Source organism: Lissotriton helveticus, chromosome 5_1 (assembly GCF_964261635.1).
Source record: "Lissotriton helveticus chromosome 5_1, aLisHel1.1, whole genome shotgun sequence".
NCBI lineage: Eukaryota > Metazoa > Chordata > Amphibia > Caudata > Salamandridae > Lissotriton > Lissotriton helveticus.
Genome location: NC_136065.1, coordinates 2,032,575,560 through 2,032,598,409, shown reverse-complemented (window position 1 = coordinate 2,032,598,409; position 22,850 = coordinate 2,032,575,560). Strand labels below are relative to the sequence as shown.

The 22,850-nt window shown below is 47.5% G+C and overlaps 1 protein-coding gene across 1 annotated transcript in view; it reads right to left on the bottom strand.

The window, feature by feature from the left end:
- Positions 1-22,850, bottom strand: part of LOC144756212 (E3 ubiquitin-protein ligase TRIM39-like) — a 330,783-nt gene that overhangs the window by 32,724 nt on the left and 275,209 nt on the right. The window contains exons 6-7 of the mRNA XM_078645824.1: positions 13,687-13,707; positions 13,568-13,594 (exon numbers count right to left, since the gene is read on the bottom strand). Of these exons, the coding sequence (XP_078501950.1) occupies positions 13,568-13,594; positions 13,687-13,707 (48 nt within the window). The remainder of the gene's footprint in view (positions 1-13,567; positions 13,595-13,686; positions 13,708-22,850) is intronic.

The following is a 22,850-nucleotide window of genomic DNA, read 5'->3' as shown; positions in this document are numbered from 1 at the left end:
TTACCCCCATAGAGACACTCACACCGCCACTCACTTATCCATAGTTACTGACACACCCACACACTCACCAATACATCTACTCACACAGCATCTCACTCACACACACATGCATTCTACTCAGAGACTCACACACCCACTCAGAGAATCAAAAACCCACCCTTTCATACCCAGTTAGAAACTCACACAACCACTCATAGACCCACTCAGACACTCACGCACATGGTCACTGACCATGTCATTAGTGATGAAATATGTGAGGTCATAAGCAGTGCATTGCAGGGGCTTATATTATACTTAGCTCAGGTAACTATAACTGCCGAATTTCACAGGTTTTGTATGAGTGAAATCTGAGCCTAACTATAACGTCCCTATAACCTTCGTTTTTTTCAGTGACTATATAAATATTTAAAAAAACAAACGTTACAGGGCTGTTTGGGTGTATAGTGGAGTGGGTGTGTGAGTGACTGTTTTACACAGTAAGTATTTGTGTGATTGGCTGCATAGATGAGAGTGTGCGCGTGAGTGATTGTATTGATGAGTGAATGACTATGTAATAGGTTGTGTGAGTAGCGGTATGGGTGAGCGAATGGGTATGAGAGTGGTGTGGGGGTGTGAGAGGCTGTATGAGTATCTGAGTGGATGTGTGAATGGCTGTATGGGTGAGTGAGTGGTTGTGTGAGGCGATGTATGAGAGGTTGAATGGGTGTGAGTATGTATGTGAGTGATTCTGTGGATGATGTCATCAGCGATGTCATTTGAGAGGTCATATATGATGTCATCAGTGATGCCACTGACCATGTCATGAGTAATATAAAATGTGAGGTCATAAGCAGTGCATTACAGGGGTGTAAATTAAAATTAGAATAATAACTAGAACTGCTGAATTTGACTGGTTTTGTATGAGTAAAATCTGAGCCTAACTATAACGTCCCTGTAACCTTTGTTTTTTTCAGTGAATTTCTGTTTTTTTTAATTTTTATTTCCTAATTATAATGTCCCTGTAACTGTTGTTTTTATTGTGAATTTCAAAGTTTCTTTTTTTTATTTCCTAACTGTAACCTTTGAAAGGGGGTGTGTGAGTGGCTGTATAGGTTAGTGAGTGGATGTGTAAGTGACTGTATGGGTGTGTACAAGGCTGTGTAAGTGTGTACATTTCTCACCTTTAATTTGCCTCTTGCCTTTTTCTGACCTCTATTTTTCCTATTTCTGACCTCTATTCTGCCTCTTTCCTCTCGTTTTTTGCCTTTTTTTCCACCTCTTTCTGCTCCCTCCTGCCATCTACGTTGCCTCCTTCTGCTCATTTCTGGTGCTTTATTCTGCCTCTTGCTGCTCATTTCCGATCTTTAATTTGCCTCTTTCTGCACATTGCTGACCTCTATTCTGCCTCCTTCTGCTTGTTTCTCACCTTTATTTTGCCCATTTCTGCTCGTTGCTGACCTTTAATTTGCCTCTTTTTGCTTGTTTGACCTTGATTTTGCCTCTTTGTTTCTCTCTATATTTTTCTGTCCTTTATTCTGCCTCTCTCTGCTCGTTTCTCATCTTTATTGTGCCTCTTTTCCACCACAACCCCAGGGGAAGCATCGCAGCTGCCGCTGTCCAGTGAATGCGGAGCCTGTTGGTCTCCTACTGCTTCATCAGGACATTGATTTCTGCTACTGCATGAAGTGAACAGTGATAAAAGAAAATTTATAAACAATATCACCTGAGATTCGCCTATTAATTAGGGAATGCACACTCCACCTCACCTGGCTACAGCTCAGGTAAAACGGAGCACCGCTCTGTCCGTCGGTACTCCGGACATCCGTCTAGGCTGTCTAGGGGGATGTCCGGAGTACCTTTTATCACTGTTCACTTCATGCAGTAGCAGAAATCAAGGTCCTGATGAAGCAGTAGGAGACCAACAGGCTCCGCATTCACTGCAGAAACATGTCGACCACAAACCAACTGTAGTAGTTATTTGTTGACACTACTATGCACTGTTTTTTAATCTCTGGGAGTGGGTAGGACCTAATAAAATAGTTTTTCCGTTTCCACTACCCAATTTTAAACATACTCACACTTAGCACTTATTATTCTTTTCACATTTTCGCACTGCTATTCAGTTTACCTCCTGATGCCATAAGTACACCATACTCATTTTTGAGACATTTGATAGGACTAGGCTACAATCTGCCTAATCTACTGTGGGTAAAACCACTTTCCTTCATGGTGAAGGATCCCAAATGTAGGGCGGTACAGGTTGGTAATCTGATGGGAATAATTATTTCACCACGTTATACTCTCAGTAGATTTCGCGGTGGTACCCTGAACATACACAGTCAGTTTTTTGGATATTGTGTTTTTGACCCATTGCTATCCCAGTTGTTGGTATTCATCTTTTTAATAATCAACATAGCATTAGTTCATCATTGAAGACATTTGTTAAAGATTAATTTCTTGCAATTCTTATGAGCGAAAGAGAAGCACAGGATTGTAGCAAGAGGAGGGCGTGGCATAGCAACTATTATCCACCATACATTTTGTGCCAAATCAGCATCATAGGCACTATTTGATCAGGTTACGTTTCAATATCGCTCACTTCCAGGTTTCATATCCTAGAGATTTATATGGCAATTCAGATCTTGTACCATGCCCATGTGATTCAGAGTCCGTACAATCAACACTACATTTTTATTTCTTCTCCATACTTTATGCCGTTCCAAGGAAATTCTACCTAATGCACAAGTTACTTACCTTCGGTAACGATGTATCTGTAAGAAACATTAGTAGTGATAGATTCCTTACCTTAGAATTACCCCAGGCGTCAGACTGGATCCGGAAAGTTTTTTGTAAGCAGTACCCCTGCGCGTCGGTATGTGTCGTCATGCGGCTCCGGGTGCGTCGTTAGCACAGGGATGACGGTGCCGGAGCTACTTAGACGCGCCCACGCACGCTGACGTCAGTTCTGTACATGACTTTCCGTGCCAGGAACGCAGAGCCATGCAAGAAACTGACTATTAGTGCCATGAAACTAGGGTCCTGAAAGGGATGACCTTAACCCTAGAAATCAATTCACAGAACTGGGAGGATGGGTGGGGGGTAAGGAATCTATCACTACTAATGTTTCTTACAGATATATCGTTACCGAAGGTAAGTAACTTGTGCATCTGAAAGAAAGTGATAGACTCCTTACCTTAGAATAGATAGCCCAGCAATACCAACCTCGGTGGTGGGTCTGTGAACCAAGATCACACCAGAAAGTCCTGGAAAACAGAACAGCCGAAGAAGCCGTCTCGCCGGACTTGGCTGTCCAGGCAATAGTGCTTGGTAAACGTATGCAGCGAGGCCCATGTAGCTGCCTGACAGATGTCATGCAAGGGAATTCCCCGTCCCAGAGCAGTAGTGGTTATGCTAGTAGAGTGGGCGCGCAACCTTAACGGAGGCTCCTTTTTAGGAGTAACAAGCCTTTATGCACAGAACGACCCACCGAGAGATGGTCCGCTTGTGCACAGCCCGACCTTTCTTGGCGCCCTTGTAGCAAACAAAGAGCTGGTCATCTACCCGGAACTGTTGTGTGCGGTCCAATAAGAAAGAGATCGCACGTTTTGGGTCCAGACGGTGGAGGATGCGGAGGCGAAAGAAGGTGGGCAAAGTGATGGTCTGCCCGATGTGAAATGCAGTAACAACGTTTAGCAGAAAAGAAGGACGAGTCCATAGAACAACTTTGTCCGGATGGACAGAGAGAAAAGGAGGCTTAAGAGAAAGAGCTTGGAGCTCACTCACTCTTCTGACAGAGGTGAAGGCAACCAGGAAAGCAGTCTTTAGAGTGAGGAGACGAAGAGGGCAATTGTGAAGTGGCATCAGAAAAGTAAGAACCAGATTCAAGTCCCACTAAGGCATCACAAAAGGAATAGGAGGAAACATGTGTGTGATGCCTTTCAAGAATCTATTTACAATAGGGGACTTGAAAAGGGAAGGCTGATCTAGAAGCCTTAAAAAGGCAGAAATGGCCTAGAGATAGCCCTTGAAGGTGCCCAGAGCAGAGCCCAGCTGGGCCAAAGAGATACGAAAAATAAGTACCCCTGAAAGAGGGGCAGAAAGGGGATCCACAGTCTTTGCTGTGCACCATGCCTCAAACCTATTCCACCTGCAGGCGTATACGTCTTATTGGAGGGACGCCTGGCTGCCAAGATAACATTACAGACTTCGAGAGGCATGTCGAAAGACGTCAACTGCCGTCGTTCAATCTCCACGCAAGTAGGTAGAGACTGGACTGGTTCGGGTGGAAGACCGTCCCCTGCTGCTGCGACAGAAGATCCTCCCGAAGAGGCAGACTGATCGGGGGATCGATGCTCATACTGAGTAGCTCAGAATACCATACTCTTCAAGCCCAGTCCGGAGCCACAAGGATGACTTGGGCCCGGTAGCGCCTGATCTTCTTCAGCACTGTGGGCAGAAGTGGTATAGGCGGAAAGGCGTACAACAGACCGCAACTCCACACGTGGCGGAAAGCGTAGCAGAGCGAGTACTGCCTTGGAAATTCCAACGCGCAGAACTGATTACATTGCGTGTTCTCTTCGGTGGCGAATAGATCTAATAAGGCTCTCCCCATTGCTGAAAGAGACCTTGTGCCACGTCCGAGTTCAGACGCCATTTGTGATCCATCATGCACCGGCGGCTGAGTTCGTCCGCCCTGGCATTCAAAGACTCTGCCAGGTGTTGAACCACCAGGCCCTGATGTTCCAGCCAAGCCAGAGGCACAGAGCCTCTTGGCAAAGGGTCCATGACCCCACCCCGCCCTGTTTGTTGCAATACCACATGGAAGTGTTGTCGGTGAACACCTGCACTACTCTCCCCATGACAGAAGGAAGGAATGCCTTCAGTGCAGACCGGATCGCCCGAAGCTCCAGAAGGTTGATGTGGAGCTTGGACTCCGCCGGATACCAGAGGCCTCTGATCTCCGCCTCCCCAATGTGGCCGCCCCATCCCAGAAGGGACGCGTCCGTCACAACTGTATGTTCCGGTTGGGGAAGGGAGAGGGATCTGCCATTGACCCAATATCGATTCGTGAGCCACCACTGCAATTGACGTGCAGTGCCCTCCGAGATCTGGACGTGATTGGACAGGTTGCCCTGATGTTGTGCCCACCGGAACTTCAGGTCCCACTGCGAGCCCGCATATGCCATCTGGCATTATCCACCAGCAGGATGCAGGAGGACATCAGATCCAGTAGTCGAATGGTCATCCTGACCGAAACCCTGGACAGAGGCTGAAAGATCGGAATCATAGCCAGAATGTCCCTGACTCGCTACTCGGGAGGATAAGCCCAAAACTGCGCCAGGTCCAGAACCGCTTCGATGAAAAGGAGCTTCTTGAGGGAATCAGGTGCGACTTCGGCACGTTGATGGAGAACCCCAGCAAATACAGGAGGTCGGCCGTAGTCTGGAGGTGGGAGACAACTGCCGGGGGCAAGCCCGTCTTCAACAGCCAGTCGTCGAGATAGGGGAAGACTGAAACCCCTGATCTGCGCAGATGAGCTGCGACCACCGCCATCACTTTCGTGAACACCCGAGGGGCGCTGGTAAGGCCAAAGGGGAGCACGGTGAACTGAAAATGCTTGTGGCCTACTGTGATTCGCAGCTAGCGCTTGTGGGCAGGCAGGAAGGGAATATGAAAATAGGCGTCCTGCAATTCCAACGCCACCATCCAGTCTTGCAGGTCCAGAGCATACAAGACCTGAGCAAGTGTGAGCATCTTGAACTTCTTCTTTCGGAGGAAGCGATTGACGTTCCGAAGGTCTAAGATAGGACGCAGGCCCTTGTCCTTCTTTGGAACCAGAAATTAGTGGGAATAACAACCGCAACATACTTTTGGCCTCGGAAAGCGTTCGGTGGCCCCCTTCGCCAAGAGGGCCGCAACTTCCTGCTGGAGAAACGTGATTCCCGGACATGCGGTGGTACTGAGGTGGCATGGCTGGAGGGGTTGTCTCGAAGAGGAGGGAGTAGCCCCTTCGGACAATTTGCAGCACCCACTTGTCCGAAGTGATGTTGTGCCAGTGGTGGAGATGATGGCGTATTCGTCCACCCACTGGCGTCTGATGGGCCTGAAATGTCGGACTAGGAAGGATTTGAAGTGGATGCTGCGGGGGTGGAGTTGGACTTACCCGCCCGCTGGCCCCCTGAACCGCCTCGACGGTTCCCACGTCCACGACCACACTGAGGTTGTTGCTGCTGTGGTCTGTGGCTCTGCGAACACTGTGGGGGCATCCCTTCCATTGCCACGAAAGGAACGAAAAGCAGAAGGCGGAGGAGGCCGAGTGGCCGACAGGCGCAAGGACTTGGCCTAGCCCGGGAGACCTTGAAGAACTCCAACGCACTATCTGCCTTATGGCCAAAAAGGCGAATGCCATCAAAGGGCATGTCCATCAGAGTGTTCTGGACATCCCCTGAGAAGCCAGTGGTCCTCAACCAGGCGTGGGACGAAGCGCCACCGTCGTGGAAATCGACCTGCCCAGTGAGTTGGCGGTGTCTAGCCCACAACGCATGGTGAACTTTGTTGCGTCTCTCCTGACCGCAATTGCCTGGGAAAGAACTACCTGGGCCTCCTCCGGGCAGTTAGGCAGCACCTGCCCAACTGTGTCCCACAGAGAGTGGGTATGACGGCCCAAGAGGCATGCGGTGTTCACTGACCAGAGCCCTAAGCTGGCAGATGAAAACAGTTTCTTACCAAACTGATCCAGCTTCTTGGATTCCCTATCCGGAGGTGCGGTAGGGAACACGCTCTGGGATGTAGAGGCTTGGACAACCAAGCTCTCAGGGGTGGGGTGTTGGGTAAGGAAGAGGGGGTCACCAGGAGCTGGGCGATGGCGTCGGGCCATGTTCCTATCCACAGGAGCCCGTGTTGGGCCGGGACCAGGTGCCCAAAACAAAAAAACGTCGAATAGTACTTCATTAAAAGGCAGCGATGGGCTCCGAAGAGGTAGCCGCCGGTTGGAGCACTTCTGTCAGGAGATTAGTACTGACGGCCACCGTAGGGAGTTCGAGGTGGAGAGCCTCGGTCGCCCTACGCAACACCACCGCATAACTGGCTCCCTTCTCCATAGCCAAGGTAGGAGGAGGCAGCATGCCAAGGTCAGGCGAGGTGTCAAGACCACTGGCCTCCCCCAAATCCTCTGCCCAGTCTGGATCATAAGCACAGTCCTGTACTAGAGGGTCCTCAGACCCCTCCCAGTCCTCCCCTTCCTCTGAAGTCTGTGGAACAGGCTCCAAATAAGGAGGAGGTACATAGGGAACAAAAGGGCCCATCGGTATCGGCGTCGGGCGACGTCGATCCAGCACCATGTCCGGGACGGGGCTGAACCTGGGGACGATGTCGTCTCGAGGAGCAGGCGACGTTGGGAGCGGTGCCGGGGATATCGGCGCTGGTGGAGGTGTCACTAGGTTAACCGGTGTCAATCGGGATCCGATCCTGGATCCTTGGGGGGCCTGCGGCGTCGGGGCTGGAGCCGCCGGAGATGGTAAAGCAGGACCCCCAGTCGGGCACGCGGGGCCCGCAGGCACACCGGCTGGGCCAGACAGTCCAAAGAGTCTGGGCATGGCAGCAAGAAACTCTTGCACCTGAGCAGGCGTCGAACCGCACCCAGGAAGGGGGGGTAGACTAGGGGCGACGTCGAAGGTTCCGCTGGAGCCGCGGGGGTGGCACCGCCGGCACCCTCAGCCATGTCGAGCGACAGTCGAGGGGAAGTCGAAGAGCGATGATGCTTCTCTGACTTTTTCTTGGAATACTTCGACTTACCTGACCCCGAGTGCGAAGACTTAGATCCAGAAGAATGATGGTGACGACACCGCGACTGGTTCCTCAACCTCCCACTGGACCGAGACCTCGAGCGGCGCAGAGCCGTCTGCCGAGCTTCAAGCAACTTTCGGGACCGCTCCCGCAAAGTCTTTGGTACCATGGCCCGGCAATCGGGGCATGACTTGGGGTCGTGGTCGCGCCCCGGCAGTAGAGACACACACGGTATGGGTCCATCACCGACATCATGCGGTGACAGTCTCCACAGTTCTTGAACACGGGCATCCCTACGACACCAGGAGTCGAATGACTCGAAAAGATGAGGTAACAGGCCTAAAAAAACTCAGTCAAAAAGTGACTGGGGGTACTTGCTCTTCCCGGATCTGCGCTTACTGGCGCGGAAAAAGGAAGAATTGACATCAGCGCACATGGGCACGTCTAAGTAGCCCCAGTGACGACGCCAACGACTACGGACTTGAAGGGTACTGCTGACTAAAAACTTTCCGGATCCAGTCTGACGCCTGGGGGTAATTCTAAGGTAAGGAATCTATAACTACGTGTTTCTTTCAGATTCCATTACTCAGATAGCTGAACATTAGAAGATGCATGTCGGCCTTGTTTTATTAACAACTCTTGCAGTCTGGATGTATTTGTTTTTGGTGCATTCATTTATTACTGCTGCAGTCAGGTTTTGTAATATGGTGGGCAAGTGATTTAGGGTTGCGGCAGGATACAGGAGAAGTGATAAGTTATTTGTGCTTATTATTTTTTAACTTATTGAGTCGTGTATTATTGGTATGTAGGGGATAAATAAGTTGATAAAATGATGCAGGGTCTACATTTGTTAGTAAGTTTATTATTATACTTCTCTTTATATTTTCATTCACTAGTCACTTTGAGACATGATTGTCGCTATATCTTTTTATTGACATTTAGTGTGATTTTAATGTTTTCTAAATCGTGGTCGGATTTTTAAATGTGATACTCTTTTATGGTGTTATTATATGCTATATGTGTAAATGAAATAGAATTTTTAATTATTGATGGTTTTATAAACCGAATAATGATTGTTTGATGATGATGGCGTGAGGTGTCACAGATATACAGGAGCATACATGTTCATAGGTTGTCATTAGTGCAGCCAGCTGTGTTAGGGAATTGGGGTCCCAGAGGAAGGAGAGGGTGGATTTGTCATTGAAAGAGAAATTGTGCTTGTACTTACCAGTGTATTGGTACTTACTAGTGTACTGGAATTCTCACAATGCCTTCTGTGAACCTTAGGGCTTTTTGGGCAGCCATGTTGGTATTTTCAACATAGGCGCTTGAACGTATATGGGTATATAGTGGTATAAGGTTTGTTTTGTTTCTGAATCTCTTTTTGTAGTGGGAGTGGCAGGTGTTGGTGATTAGATCCTTTTGAACAGGTGCATTTTGACTGACGTTCCTCAAATGTTAATCCTGTCCGCTATTGCAGTCCTCCGTCATGACGGATCCTTCATTACACTGTGACAGTAGATGTAGGAAAGTAGGATCTGCTTTCATGGTTACCCCTACTTTTTGCTGGTGTTATGCCGTTTTCTGACTAGTCTGACTAGGATCCTGCTAATAAGGACCCAAGTCACTGTGCTCTCTCCCTAAATCTGACCATGGTAATTACTTTGGTACCTCCACTATTGGGTACTGGTGTACCCTTGATAGTCCCTAGTATTTGGTATTAAGGTATCCAGGGCATAGGTACACCGGGGGTCTCCCATTGGCGGCAGCCTGTAATATGGCACCCATGAGAGACCACTCAAACTGTAAACACAGGCCTGCCATTGCAACCTGTGTAAGTGGGTGATTGCACTTCTCACCACAGATATATGTTTCCTTACATCTGAGGTCACAACACTGAAAACCTATATGTCACCCCTATGGCAGGCTCTTCAGTCCTGAGGGCAGGGTGCTTGGTTACAAGTGTGAGGGTGCCCCTGCATGAGCAGGGCACCCCTAAAAATCCCGGAGTCGATTCTCTAGGCTTTGTAAGCGCAGTCAGCCATTTAACACATATAGTGGACATCAAGTCAATTAAGAGACGTCTAACTATAAATTGGCTGCAGCAAAGCCGGTCATGTTTGGTATCAAACATGTTGGAATCCTATCCCAACACCGATTCCAGTGTTGGATGTAGGATCCCATGTACCTAGGGTGCCCCCTGTACTCCCGGTATCAGGTTTCAGGGTCTAACAGCAAGCTATTGCTGCTGCCAACCACAGACAGGTTTCTGCCCTCCTGCTGCTCAGCTGAGGAATAGATTTTTTTCCACAGGGAGGTATGACCACCTCCCAGACAGGACTTAGTGTATTGGGCTGTGGTGGGGTGGTTGCAAGCGCCACCAGATTGCTTTGTAGGGCACATTTGGTGCCCTCCCTGCATACTCCAGTTTGAGGCAGTTCAGGGAGAAAGCGGCTCCCGCTCTGGCGCAAAACTGGACAAAGGACATGGGAGTATCCTCCCCTCTGTCCAGCCCCTGCTCTGGGAGGGATCCTTGAATTGTCCAACCCCTTTCCCTAGGGTACTTAAGGGCTTACCTGTGGGTGGCTCTTCAGATTCGTCGTGTGACAAGATTCAAACTCGAAACCACTTCAACTTCAACCGTCTGGGCACCTTGGACTTTGCCTGGAACCGAGACTGCACCAAGGAAAACTCCTGCTGCTCTTGGTATGGCTGTTCTGCATGTCTTTTTTGTCATCTGTGCCTGTGCATTATCCAGGTTCCTCTCCAGCCCTGCGGGCATCAAAGACACCCAAAGGCATCTACCTTGGAGTGAAGGAGTCACTCCCCTGCATCCGAAGGCACCGTAACGAAGCTGACCGGTCTGCTGCCTCTGATGTTCCACTGACTCCAAAGGGCTCAGCCACACATGTGGTGGTTCTGCAACTCCCTCAAAGTGTGACCTGTCCTCTCAGCAAATTTGAGGCCAGTATCCCTAGTCGGAACGGCTGGAACAGAACCCCTGTGCACCACTTCAACTTGCCGTTGCCAAGGCTTGCTGGCTCTGTCTTTCAGAGATCTTCGGACTACAGGAACCCCCAGCCTCCAGAATCTCTCTTGCCAATATTTTCATCCTCACCGCATCCTCTGCACTGTGAGCATGCATCTTTGGTGAGCTGCTCAAGGTACCCTTGAAACTCCTGTGCTTTCGGCCTGTGGGTCCTCTTAAGGAGAAGTGTGGCTCAATGGTTAGAGCGGCAGACCCTGATGCAGAGGTCTAGCCCGGGACCAGGGTTCAATTCCCCGCCTCGGTGGGTCTTGGGCTCAAAAATTCCACGGACCTGATAATTCTCGCCTCGGTGCCTATTCCAATTATGGAGTCCCACTCTGCAACTCTGGGCAATAGCTTGCTTAATCTCCACAACGGCACCCACGACGCTAAGGATGCCTGGCCTCCACCTTGGGGGTGCCCAGGAGTGGACACCTCACAGGGAAAGCCAGGATGGGTTCCACAGCGGTATTCGTAAAAGCGCCTTGAGACCCTTGCGGGTGAGTAGTGCGCTATACAAGTATCAATTTAAGGGTCTAACTTGGCTTCAGTGGGCTCCCCTGATTGCTCTGGCCTGCTCTGACTCTCCTGCATTTGGTGAGTCCCTTGGAACTTGCTGGTCCCAACATTGCACCTTTTTCGTTTACCAAGTCTGTTGTTGCCGCCAAGGCTTGTTGGTGCTCCCGCCAGACACCGACCCCCTGGTTCTTGACTTCCAACATGAGACCACTCGTGAACAGCTCCCGGTGTTCTACAGCATCACCTGGTCCTCACAGCTGCGGCGACAAGGCACCCGTCATCACTTCTGTCATCTGTGGTCATTGCTCTTCTGTGCCTCCTGGTCACCTCCAAGTGGCATAGACTCTGTGTCCTCTGCTTGCAGGTTCTTCTCTTCAAGAATCCATCCGTGGATTCCACTGTACTCTTTCACCTTCTTTGCAAGCGGCATCTTCACTGAAGTCCTCCATTGTGGTCTCCGTCGGTTTTCGACGTCACTTCGCACCTATGCACCCGGCTTCCCTGGTGTAGGTATTCTGGTTCCAGGGATATCTACGGGTGGGGTGACTCTCCAACCTTCGGTCTTCTACGGGGTTTCTTCAGGGTCCAGTGGGAAGGGTCATTCCTCTTGAAAACTGCAACTGCGACTTTCCCATTGACTGGCATTGGGTTCCTGGGTACTTACCTACTTGCCACGGGTGGTTCCTTCGGTGTCCAGCTCTTGTGTGTCTTCTGGTCCAAGTCCCGACTTCGGTCTTAGTTTGCATCCCACATATTTAGTATATGTTTTGGTTTTCCCCTGGAGACCACTGTGTATTTGTGCTTACTTACCTGTTTACCAGTGAACTATTGTGTGTATTGTGTTGATAACTTCGGGTAGGAGATATACCTATGTGGTTGTGAGTGTGTATAATAATTATACTTATTTTTAAAACTACACTGTGTGGTTCTTTTTCGTTTAACCTACACTATATGATTAGTTCTGGTAAAACAAGCTGGTTAACACTCCTTCTGGACTAAGTCTGAAGTCTGCTCTCCACAGCTACCACTTAGAGAGCTATCTATGGTTGTCTAAGACCACTAAAATCAGCATAAATGTTCTATGGATTAGAGCAAGGTGCTTCACTTAAATACGTGTGCACCATATAGTAAGCCAGTCTCCTACAGTAGACATCTCTAAATATTTGGGACCAATGTCTGTTATACTAATCTTAATGGAGATTTGTCTGTGGACAGAGGAACTGCTGATGGAGGAGTGAAGAAACGCAGGCATCCTTCTACCACAATGACAATCTGTCAGTTAAACCCTAAATACAGTGGACAGATATGTCAACCATGGCGGAAAAACAACTGTTTGTCCACCACCCTCAAAATGATGCCCTTAATCTCCTACCATCTGAGGTGTCTGTTCGGGATTAGTCAATGATGTTTTATGTTCTTCACAAGGGAACTAGATAGATTAAGTTCAGCAATAGTTAAGATAAAGTTGGCCTGTGAAAACCGACTGGCACAATTCTAAATGATTGAGGATTTTCCAGTTAAGAATTGAATAGGAGTGAGTGGAAAGCTCAGTCTGACAACAAAAAACTGGACAGACTCTTCAATCTAGGAACATTGATGGATTTCATAAGTGGAAAAAACAAAAGGCATTTGGAGAAGATATTTAGCAGACTTATTTGGGCTTTTAGGTAGAAATCCTGGGTCTAAAGTCCTTCAAGCACCTCTGCAGGCTTATTGGTTCTGCACACAGTGAACTGTGGAATACTAGTATCATTTTTGGTTGGAGAACCTTCTTTTTCCTTACTTGTCCAAGATCTGTCAAAAACCACAGGACACATTTCTTTCATTTAAATAGTATGTTTTGTGAGACTATGTAATTCAAGAGGTTGTCTGTAATCCCCCACAAGTGGGAAAGCTTCAACACACCGATTAAAGGCTGGGCATGACAATAGCACAGAACTGGAAGACCAAGATCTAACCTACATAAACAAAGATTTTGTGTCTCAGTGACAAGTCTTATCTTTTGGGCTCATCCTTAATTCAAGGGTTTTAGATGTTAGGTGCAATGGTACTCTTGGACACAGGTGCCACCCCATTAAACCAAGTTGTCATCCCCTGTCCAATGGCCCCAAGTTGTCATCGCTGCTTTCATGATTTGGTCTGAACGTACGTTTTTCTCGCTATCCCACCTCTACCCTTCTGGTGACTGATAGTATCAGGAAGCCCCCAGGAAGGGTTTACAGTTTGTGACTTACAGTATGAATTAGTTTAACTCACATGAACAGCTTTTGATGCATCGCCAATCTGAAAGTAAGAAGAACATGGAGGGTTTATGAAATCAAATAAAATGTGACATTGAATAAGCAAAGATATTTTTATCTATTGAACAAACTTACCCAATTCTGCAAGGAACGTTGCTGTATAGGGAAAAAAAGATACATTAGATTCCAAAAGAATTTACTGCAAGTTCCAAAGCTCACCTCAACCTCTCTTCCAGGGCTGTTCTCCAACCTGCATCTGGCTCACATGTTCACGTTCTTGCCCATTTTTTCCTCTACTCCTGACCTCAACTCCACACTCCAGCCCTCACCCAGCTCCCTTCTACATCACTCACCTCACGCTCCCTGCAGTGCTCTCTACACTCCACTCTCTGTAAAATGTCAGCACTTCAGAAAAATATCCATGGATCATAGTTGGAGTAGGTGGCACAGAAAACATCAGTTCAAATCTAGAGCGGTTCAAACCAACTCACATCTCCTCCAGGACCTTGCAAGTTGGCTAAGCATGTTCCATTCTACCGTCTTCCCTCCACACATCATCTCAATCTTATTTACATTGATTACCATTTTCTTCTTTCCCCCTCCTCCTAACCAGGGGTAATCCACTGGATAATTCCCAAGTAAAGATGTACCATGGAGGGTTTCAAACGTCAAATCCTCAGATTTACTGTGACCCAATGTCACACTTTCTTGATTTTAACCCAAGAAGAGGAATAGGGGGAAGTACCTCAATTCACAGTAACTGTATTGTAAATGCTAAACATAGGCCACAGTGGTCTGGTGTTAACATTCACTCAGAAGAGTTTACACTCTGCGGACAGATGTGAATTCCATTTCTTCTCCTAAGGTGATTTGTCTTGTGTGTTTGTGGTTTGTTGATGGTCTCAGCTAGTATACTTGCAATTCTGAGTAGATGTCTTGATTAGAAACTGTACTGTCTTTGATATGTGAGGAGAATACACAATCTTTAACATCAAGGAACTTGTAAGGTTACCTGGTGACCTCCATGGGTAGTCTACATGTTGGATTTTCAGATGTTATGAGAGCTCGCCCTCTCCTTGTTGGCAACAGTTGGGCAAAGACACATTTTCTGATGTATACAATCATGCATGATGTCTAATCGAAGGGAGGCCCTGGAATCTGATGGACTATATAGTTACCACGTCTCACATAGGAAGTGTTGTCTCATTCTGGTAGTGTGCTAGGTGACTTGAATCGCCTGATTCTTAAAACACTGGCTGAGGTGAGCAAGTGGAGCTATCATAGGAGGGCTGTGAATCAATCTGCTGGTTTTACTAAGCATAGAGAATAAAGTAATGCTCTGTAGATACACGGTGGTACAAAAGGGGGTGGTGATGGACGGAGCATCTGAACCAATCAAACACTCACACCCAGTCAACAGATCTGGGTTGAATCCATCACCGTTCTTTAGCCCACTCTGCCACCCAGTTCAGACATGGCCATATGCAAATCAGTCTGACCCTGTGCCTCATGGGAACAGTCCAACCCGAACTGCCAAGCCATGCCTTCCCTGGACCGGAAAAAAGCTTCTGAGGACCGGTTTCTGGCATTTCAGCCGTCTTTAGCCCGGCTTGCTTGAATCCAGTGGCAAAGTGAGCAAGGGACTCACGTCCGAGCATACCCTGCCAACTTATGGCAAGCAAAGTGGTTCATACTGTCAAAGATTTATACGTAAGTGAGACCGCCTTTTCCGGAATGCGCTCCTGTAGGAGGCGTCCCTCTAGAGGCGCGTACTCTGGCAGTTCGTTCGCCTGGATATCTTGGGCCCGCCAAGCATGTCGTAGCTGCGCGTATTTGAAGAACTGTGTACAGTGCAGTCCAAAATCCGAGCTTAGAGCCGCAAATGGTTTTAGCGCTCCCCTGGCCACTATGTCCCCCAGAGTGGAGATACCTAGATTGTCCCATCTCTGGAAGCCCGTTAATTTGTTTAATTCTGTTAGCCATGGACAATGCTATATCGGTGTCTGTCTTGTGGGTTTCATTCCCCACCCAGTGCGTTTCATAGCCTTATTCCAGAGTTGCAAAGTGATTCCTGTAGCCAGGAGTATCTGCCCCCGTCTGGCGCCCCCATATAGAAAGTACATCAACGGCCTGTGGGACATCCTGTGCCTTTCAAGGGCGTACGTAGGATGATCTGCCTGCGCGTGTATCCAATCATTGATCAGAGCTAAGTGTTCCGCCCAGTAGTATGCTTCTAGATTCGGGAGTGAAATCCCTCCGCTGTACTGATGTCTCTGGAGGGTTTTCAGCGACACTCTGGGTTGTTTACCCAGTCAGAGGAAGGATCTCAGCTCAGCATGTATTGTCTGGAACACTTTTGGGGGAAGTGGATAATACTCGTTCTGTAGGGCATACAGGAACTTGGGCAGTGTGATCATCTTGAACATCGCGGCCCGCCCTAAGAGCGAGAGAGGGAGCTGCCTCGATCGGACCGCATCCGTTGTGAAGTTCACTAGAATTTGTTGCAAGTTCGGTCGATATGACAGCTGTTGGTCCAGGGTGACATACACCCCGAGATATTTGAAACCCTCTACGGTCGTCAACAATCGTCCCGGGAGTTCCGGTCCGTTCCCCTGTCCCTTAGGGTCGTAAAGAATCGATTTGTGCCAGTTAACCTGGTAGCCGGGTGCCGCCCGTATTGTTCTAGTTCCCGGAACATTTCCGGTATTGTCGTCTCTGGGCAAGTGATATACACATATTCTTCCACAGAGTCCCTCTCTCCTATTTTGAATCCCCTAATGGCTACATTCTGGCGAATCTTAGCGGCGAGCACTTCTATTGTAAGCGCAAAGAGGAGGGGAGATAACGGGCATCCCTGTCAGGTCCCTTTTCGGACCTGGAACTCTCGTGACATTACCCCGTTTACTCTTACCCTGGCACTAGGTTCAGTGTACAGCAGCCGAACACATTGTCGGTATTTGGGGCCGAACCCGAATTTTTGCAAGACGCCCTCAAGAAACGGCCAATGAACCGCGTCGAAGGCCTTCTCGGCGTCCAAGGATAAGAACCAGTGTGGGTCCCCCCTCCCTTGTACTTCCTGTAGCCAGTTGTGGATGCGACGGAGATTTAACCTGGTGGCTCTCTCTGGAAGGAAGCCCGTTTGGTCTAGTTGTACCAGGTCTGATATCACCATACATAGCCGCAGTGCCAGGATCGTTGCCAAGAGTTTTGCCTCCGTATTCAAGAGGGAGACAACTGAAGTGTTTTGAATTAGAATGCCATTGCAATTATAATAGAAATAATAACCTGTGCTACCATGTCACATTTGCATTTTGAAAAACAGTACTGCTTTGAAACTTAATAGAATCACAAAGTGTTCTAATCTGCCTACTGGCACTCTGATCCTGTATTGTAGAACCTACTCTACGGCCCGATGCTGTTCAATCATACGGCGGGGCACTAAATACTGAGGTGCCATTTTGGAAGGCAGCGCTCTAGTATTTCAGGCGCCCAAGTAACTTTTAGAATAAAAGCATGGCGGCAGCACGGACGTGTAGTGGGCACGCTACTGGTGCAAAAAAGGCAAGCCCGTCTGCAGCCAGCGCCAGACACCATATTGACAGCAGTGTAGAGGTAAGATATCTAATCACCTACGCCTTGGCAGAGATACTCAATCTGAAACCCCGTAGTAAGCGGTGCAACAGCCCTGGGTTCATAGACTGCAAGGTTCCGGTCTGCTGTCACTCTTGTAAGATGCTGCTCCACCCTCTAAACCAAGAACTCAGTGACAAGAGAGAGCAGCTGGATGCCCATAGAAAGATAAAAGTAGCACTAATAAATGTCCGCTCTCTACCAAAACATGCCTTGGACCACAGCTTTCCAAACTTATCATGTTGGTGACATACATTTTAAACATGCAACATTTTCACGGCACTGTGATTCAGTTTCACTATCAAACCAGAGGTTAAACTAACCACATAAAAGAGATACAGACAAATACATTTATGTCATATAAATTGTAATAACGAAATGTATGGGTATGCAACATATCTCTCATTGATATTTTTATGTAAGATAATAACATACATACATTTCCAAGACTGTTGTCATTAATGAGTAACAATATGTAAATATGTGGAAGAATTGAAAAACAATTGAATAAAACCAACATTACTTACTATTTTAATAAGATGTATGAGGTTGATAGGATGAACACTGCCCAATATGTGGTGGAATATTAGATAGTGGAGCAGAAAGGAGGTCAACAGCGTTTGCTGTGTACCATGCCACAAATTTGCTCCATTTACAGGCGTATAATGTTTTAGTGGATGGACGCCTTGCTGCCAAGATAACATCATAGACTTCAGGCGGAAGGTCGAAAGCTTTCAACTGCCGCTGCTCAATTTCCACGCAAAGAGGTGGAGTCTGGACAGGTTCGGGTGAAGAACCCTCCCCTGAAGCTGTAACAGAAGATCCTCATGAAGGGGCAGTCTGAGTGAAGGGTTGATGGCCATGCTCATAATGTTGGCGTACCATACTCTTCATGCTACAAGAATGAGTTGAGCCCGGTCGTGCTTGATCTTCTTGGGCAGAAGTGGTACAGATGTAAAGGCATACATGAGGCCGAAGCTTCACTCGCGATGAAAAGTGTTGCTGAGCGAGCGCCGCTCCAACGCACAAAACTGCTGACATCGTATGTTCTCTCCGGAGGTAAACCGATCTAACCAAGGCTTTTCCTAACGCTGAAAGAGAACTTGCACCATCTCCGGATGGAGACGCCATTCGTGATCAACTAGACCCAGACAGCGGAGTTTGTTTGCCCTAGTGTTCAGGGAGTCCGCCATGTGTTGAACCACCAGGGTTATGTCCTGACGTTCCAGCTAAGCCCAGAGGAGTAGAAGCTCCTGACAAAGAGTCCACAAACCCACCCTGGCCTGTCTGCTGCAGCACCACATGGCAGTGGTATTGTTGGTGAACACCAGCACCACTTTCCCCTTGAGTCAGGGAAGGAATGCTTTCAGTTACAGTATGATAGCATGGAGCACCAAAAAGTGGATTTGAAGACTGGACTCCTCTGATCTCCGTCTCTTCCAGGTGGCTGCCCCATCCCAGAAGTGAGCATTCATCACCACTGTTAGATCTAGTTGGGGAGGGTGGAGGGATCTGCCTCTGATCCAATTGGTTCGTTAGCCATCACAGCAGTTGGTGCACAGTTCCCTCCGAGATCTGGACGTAGCTGGAAAGATTCCTTTGATGATGCACCCACTGGAACTTCAGATCCCACGGCAAAGCCCACATATGCCATCTGGCATGATCCACCAGCAGGAGGCCCAGAAGTCTCAGAGTCATTCTCACCGAAATCTGGGATAGAGGCTGAAACATCGGTATCATTCCCTGAATATCCCAGATCAGCTGCTCAGGAGGATAGGCCCGAAACAGCACTGTGTCCAGAACCGCCCTGATGAAAGGGAGTGTCACGCAGTGACTTCGGCACGTTGACAGTGAACCCCAGCAAATGCAGGAGGTCCTCCGTAGTCTGGAGGTGGGCAACAAAAACCTGGGGCAAGCCCGCGTTCAACAGCCAGTCGTCGAGATAGGGGAAGACTGGAAACCCTGATCTGCGCAGATGAGTTGTGACCAAAGCCATCACCTTTGTGAACACCCGAGGGGCACTCATAAGGCCAAAGGGGAGCATGGTGAACAGAAAATGCTTGTGGCCCACCGTGAATCGAAGGTAATGTCAGTGGGCTGGCCAGATGGGGATATGAAAATAAGCGTCCTGGGACTCAGACGCCACCATCCAGTCTCCTGGGTTGATTACAGATAGAACTTGGGCAAGGGTGATCATTTTGAACTTCTCTGGTTCTGTGTCCACCTCAGGGTTGAGGATGGGGTCGGCGCCTACCGCGGGCACTGTCAACGCTGGGATCATCGTCATATAGATCAATGTCAGGGAGGGTTGAGTGACATTGACATCTACGTCAATGTGAATTAAACCTACACTCCAGATGGTAACTTGTAGGGTGATGCACACTTAGGTAGTATTAGTATTAGATTTATGTACATTCTATTACAAGCCATTTTGGCTACTCTCGTATCTCAATATGGGCAGCTGGGGGGAAAGAAATACAAACATATTTACATACATTACAAATTAAAAGGTAACCACCCAAGAAATAGCTCTATAAAAGACATGTCAAAATGTGAAGGCATAATATGGTCCTGATGGGCGATTTACCGGGGAATAGATCTACCACCCTTACCGTCCATAGACCCCTCATAAGAGTGTCTTCCCATACACATTCGCTCCCTGAACAGCCGAGGCAACGTACCGTTACCGCCTGTACTCGCATACATCCAACTCAATCAGCTTTTTGGGGTTTAAGATGATCTGTGCCATGTGTGTATTGTTTTACCTGCAGGTTCTGCAGGGGTTACGCTTTCATGTATAGATCGGTACCTTTGATATATCTGGTGTTCAGTATGTATACAGTGGGCCACGGCCCTTTATGTACCTTGAAAATGTATTAAAATATGTTTTACAAATCAAATGTGAAGGCATGCAGAGGAATGGAAGAGCCGTGATTCGAAAGAAAATAAAGTATTAATCAAAAACAACACGCACCACAAAGGTGAAGAGCATGGTTCGGAGACAGACTCAAAAATAACTTTTGAAATACATTAAACATAATGTAGATAGTGAAAGGGGTCAACCAAAATTAAGAGACAAATGACAGCATTGCACCTAATTCGAATTGATGCTAACATTCCCTTCATTCTTGAAACCCATCTGGAAGAGAAGCAATCGACTAAACTAAAAATAACAAAGGTTTGGAGAAGTAAACTTTTGACGATAGAGATGAAGAAAAATGGTGTCACCATCCTGCTACATTAAAACCTCAATGCCGCACAGACTACGCTGTGTATGAGGGGCTGCCAACCGGGTGTGTCCTGTGATTTATTTGTTCTGGCAAGAGGTGACGGCGGAAATGTCAACGGTACTGGGGCTACAGGTGCCGACAGAAGGCCAGTTGGCTCCTTCTGATGATTAAGGGGGAGGAAAACTGGCCCAGGCACAACAGATCTGGCTGGCACTTGTGGCGGGTGTCGCAAAACGCAATATCGCCAGGCGCTGGGGTGCAGGCTTGCCCCCGTCAGTGGCGGAATGGGAAATTGACCTAGACTGGTGCCAACGAGCAGAAGAAGTAGTGTACAAAAGTAGAGGATGCCTTAAAAAATGGGAAACAATACGGTCCATAGGTGCACAATGAGGCCCAATGCCCTTGTCACTAGGACGTATTTACTCTGTGATGAAGAGAGTTAGCCGGTTGTTATTTACTCCCTGTCATGGGTAAAACTGTTTATTTAACAATATGATTATTTTTAAGATGACTGCGATTATGTAACCCTTTCACGCTGTATATGTGCTACCAGTTGGTCGTAGTTGTATGCACACAGAAATATTCAACTGTGCACTGTTGATTGAGCTTGTTCAATAAAATGATTTTTTTTAAAACCTCAATGCCTCTGTGAAACTTCGCCATGAAACGGAGAAAAGAAATGGAGAAAGGTCAATATATTCATTCTAATGTTTAATATTGGACATCAGCCAAACCAACATTCTGGATGGAAGTGCACAAATGCATTAGGAAAACACAATATCACCCTAATAATATGATAGGTGGTGACTGCAATGCCTACCTAAATCCCACAAACCGAGAGAAAGATAAATTCCTAACAAATACCAGAAAGCATTCAAGAAACTATCACCAACAAAGGTTTAAGACTTGTCGTACATTGCAGAGCCAGGCTAACAAGAATGCACTTTTCAGTCAAATTCTCATGCCTCTTATATGAGACTTAATACCCTCTAATTAACAGAACTGCAGTCACCAACACAACTGAAGTATCTGATCATGCACATATCAGAAGTTAAAAAACAGCTAGAAGACACTGAGACTGAACACTGCATTTCTCAGCCTGAGAGGATAAGTTACTTACATGTAATCTAAGCTCTCTTCCAGGGGTATCCTCAACAATAGTCATAAGCACATGAATATTCCCGCCCATGCGCGGGCATCCCGGAAACAATATATACACATATACGTTAAAAACATATGAAGCTCTATATATATAACCACAAATGCAGCCCTCCATACAGAAAAGAAGAGCTGAGTAATGCTACAAGAATTCCCTTTGCGCACATATACACATTCAACACAAAGCAGTGAAGAAAACAAAGAGCATTTGAACGCTTTAATGTGCAGTGGAAACCATAATCCTGCAAAGAGGAATGACAGCATTGCCAGCTCACAGGCTGCATTGCAGAAACACTCAGTGTAAAAAGCTGAAAAGCTAACCTCATAGAAACACATAGGAATAAACTGGCACCATGCCTTTAACGCAGCCATGACCCCTAGCTTCCCATCATGCCTCAGGGGTGACAGTTAGGTCAGTTGTTCTTTGCGGAGACCCGAAGTCCAGGTCACCAAGAAATTACATTTATCTTGATCATTTGCCCGGGGAGGCGGTGGGTTGCTTATGACTATTGATGAGGATGTGTATGTATCTTTTCAAAAACTTCTGAAAACCTTTCTGTTTCCTTGATGTCTAGCTGTAGTACTGGGAAGCCTCTGCCCCTAGCACTGGGAGGCCTTCTGGTAGCCATGTGCTTTATAAATGCAAATTAATTCACTCATTCATTCATTCATTCAAAGACTAAAAACTAAAGGACTTTCAGATGGCTACACAACTTTCTACATTAATGTCATTACTCTATCAAAGCAGGTTCTGGAGGCATATCTGCATTCTATCATATGGGAAACAATACTAGCACAAGACATCATCATCATCTTCATCCTCATTTGTAGAGGGCATGGTTATACCAAACGGTGGGTCCCCACGCTGAAACAAGACAAACAGAAGGTGAGCGAAACTTGGCAAGAGTAGACGGATTAAGAGAGGGACCTAAAATGCAATGTTTTCAAATCTTTACGGAAGGCTCGTTCCGTAGAGCAAGCCTTCAGGGAGAGCGGAATTGAATTCCATGTTTTTGGAGCTAGGTAGCTGAACGAGTGAGCGCTCATTCTAGCCCTTTAGATTCTTGGTTCCACATGATCGCAAAGTACGAGAAGGGCAGTAAGGTGTAATGAGAGGTCTCGGTAGCTGGGTCCCTTGTTCCACCAAATTTTGTAGCAGTAACACATTGCCTTAAAAATAACTCTTTTCCACTGGAAGCCAATGTAAATTAGCCAGAGCTTTTGAGGTAGACGATCTCTTGGGGAGCCCTAAAACCAGACAAGCTGCAGAGTTCTGAATAC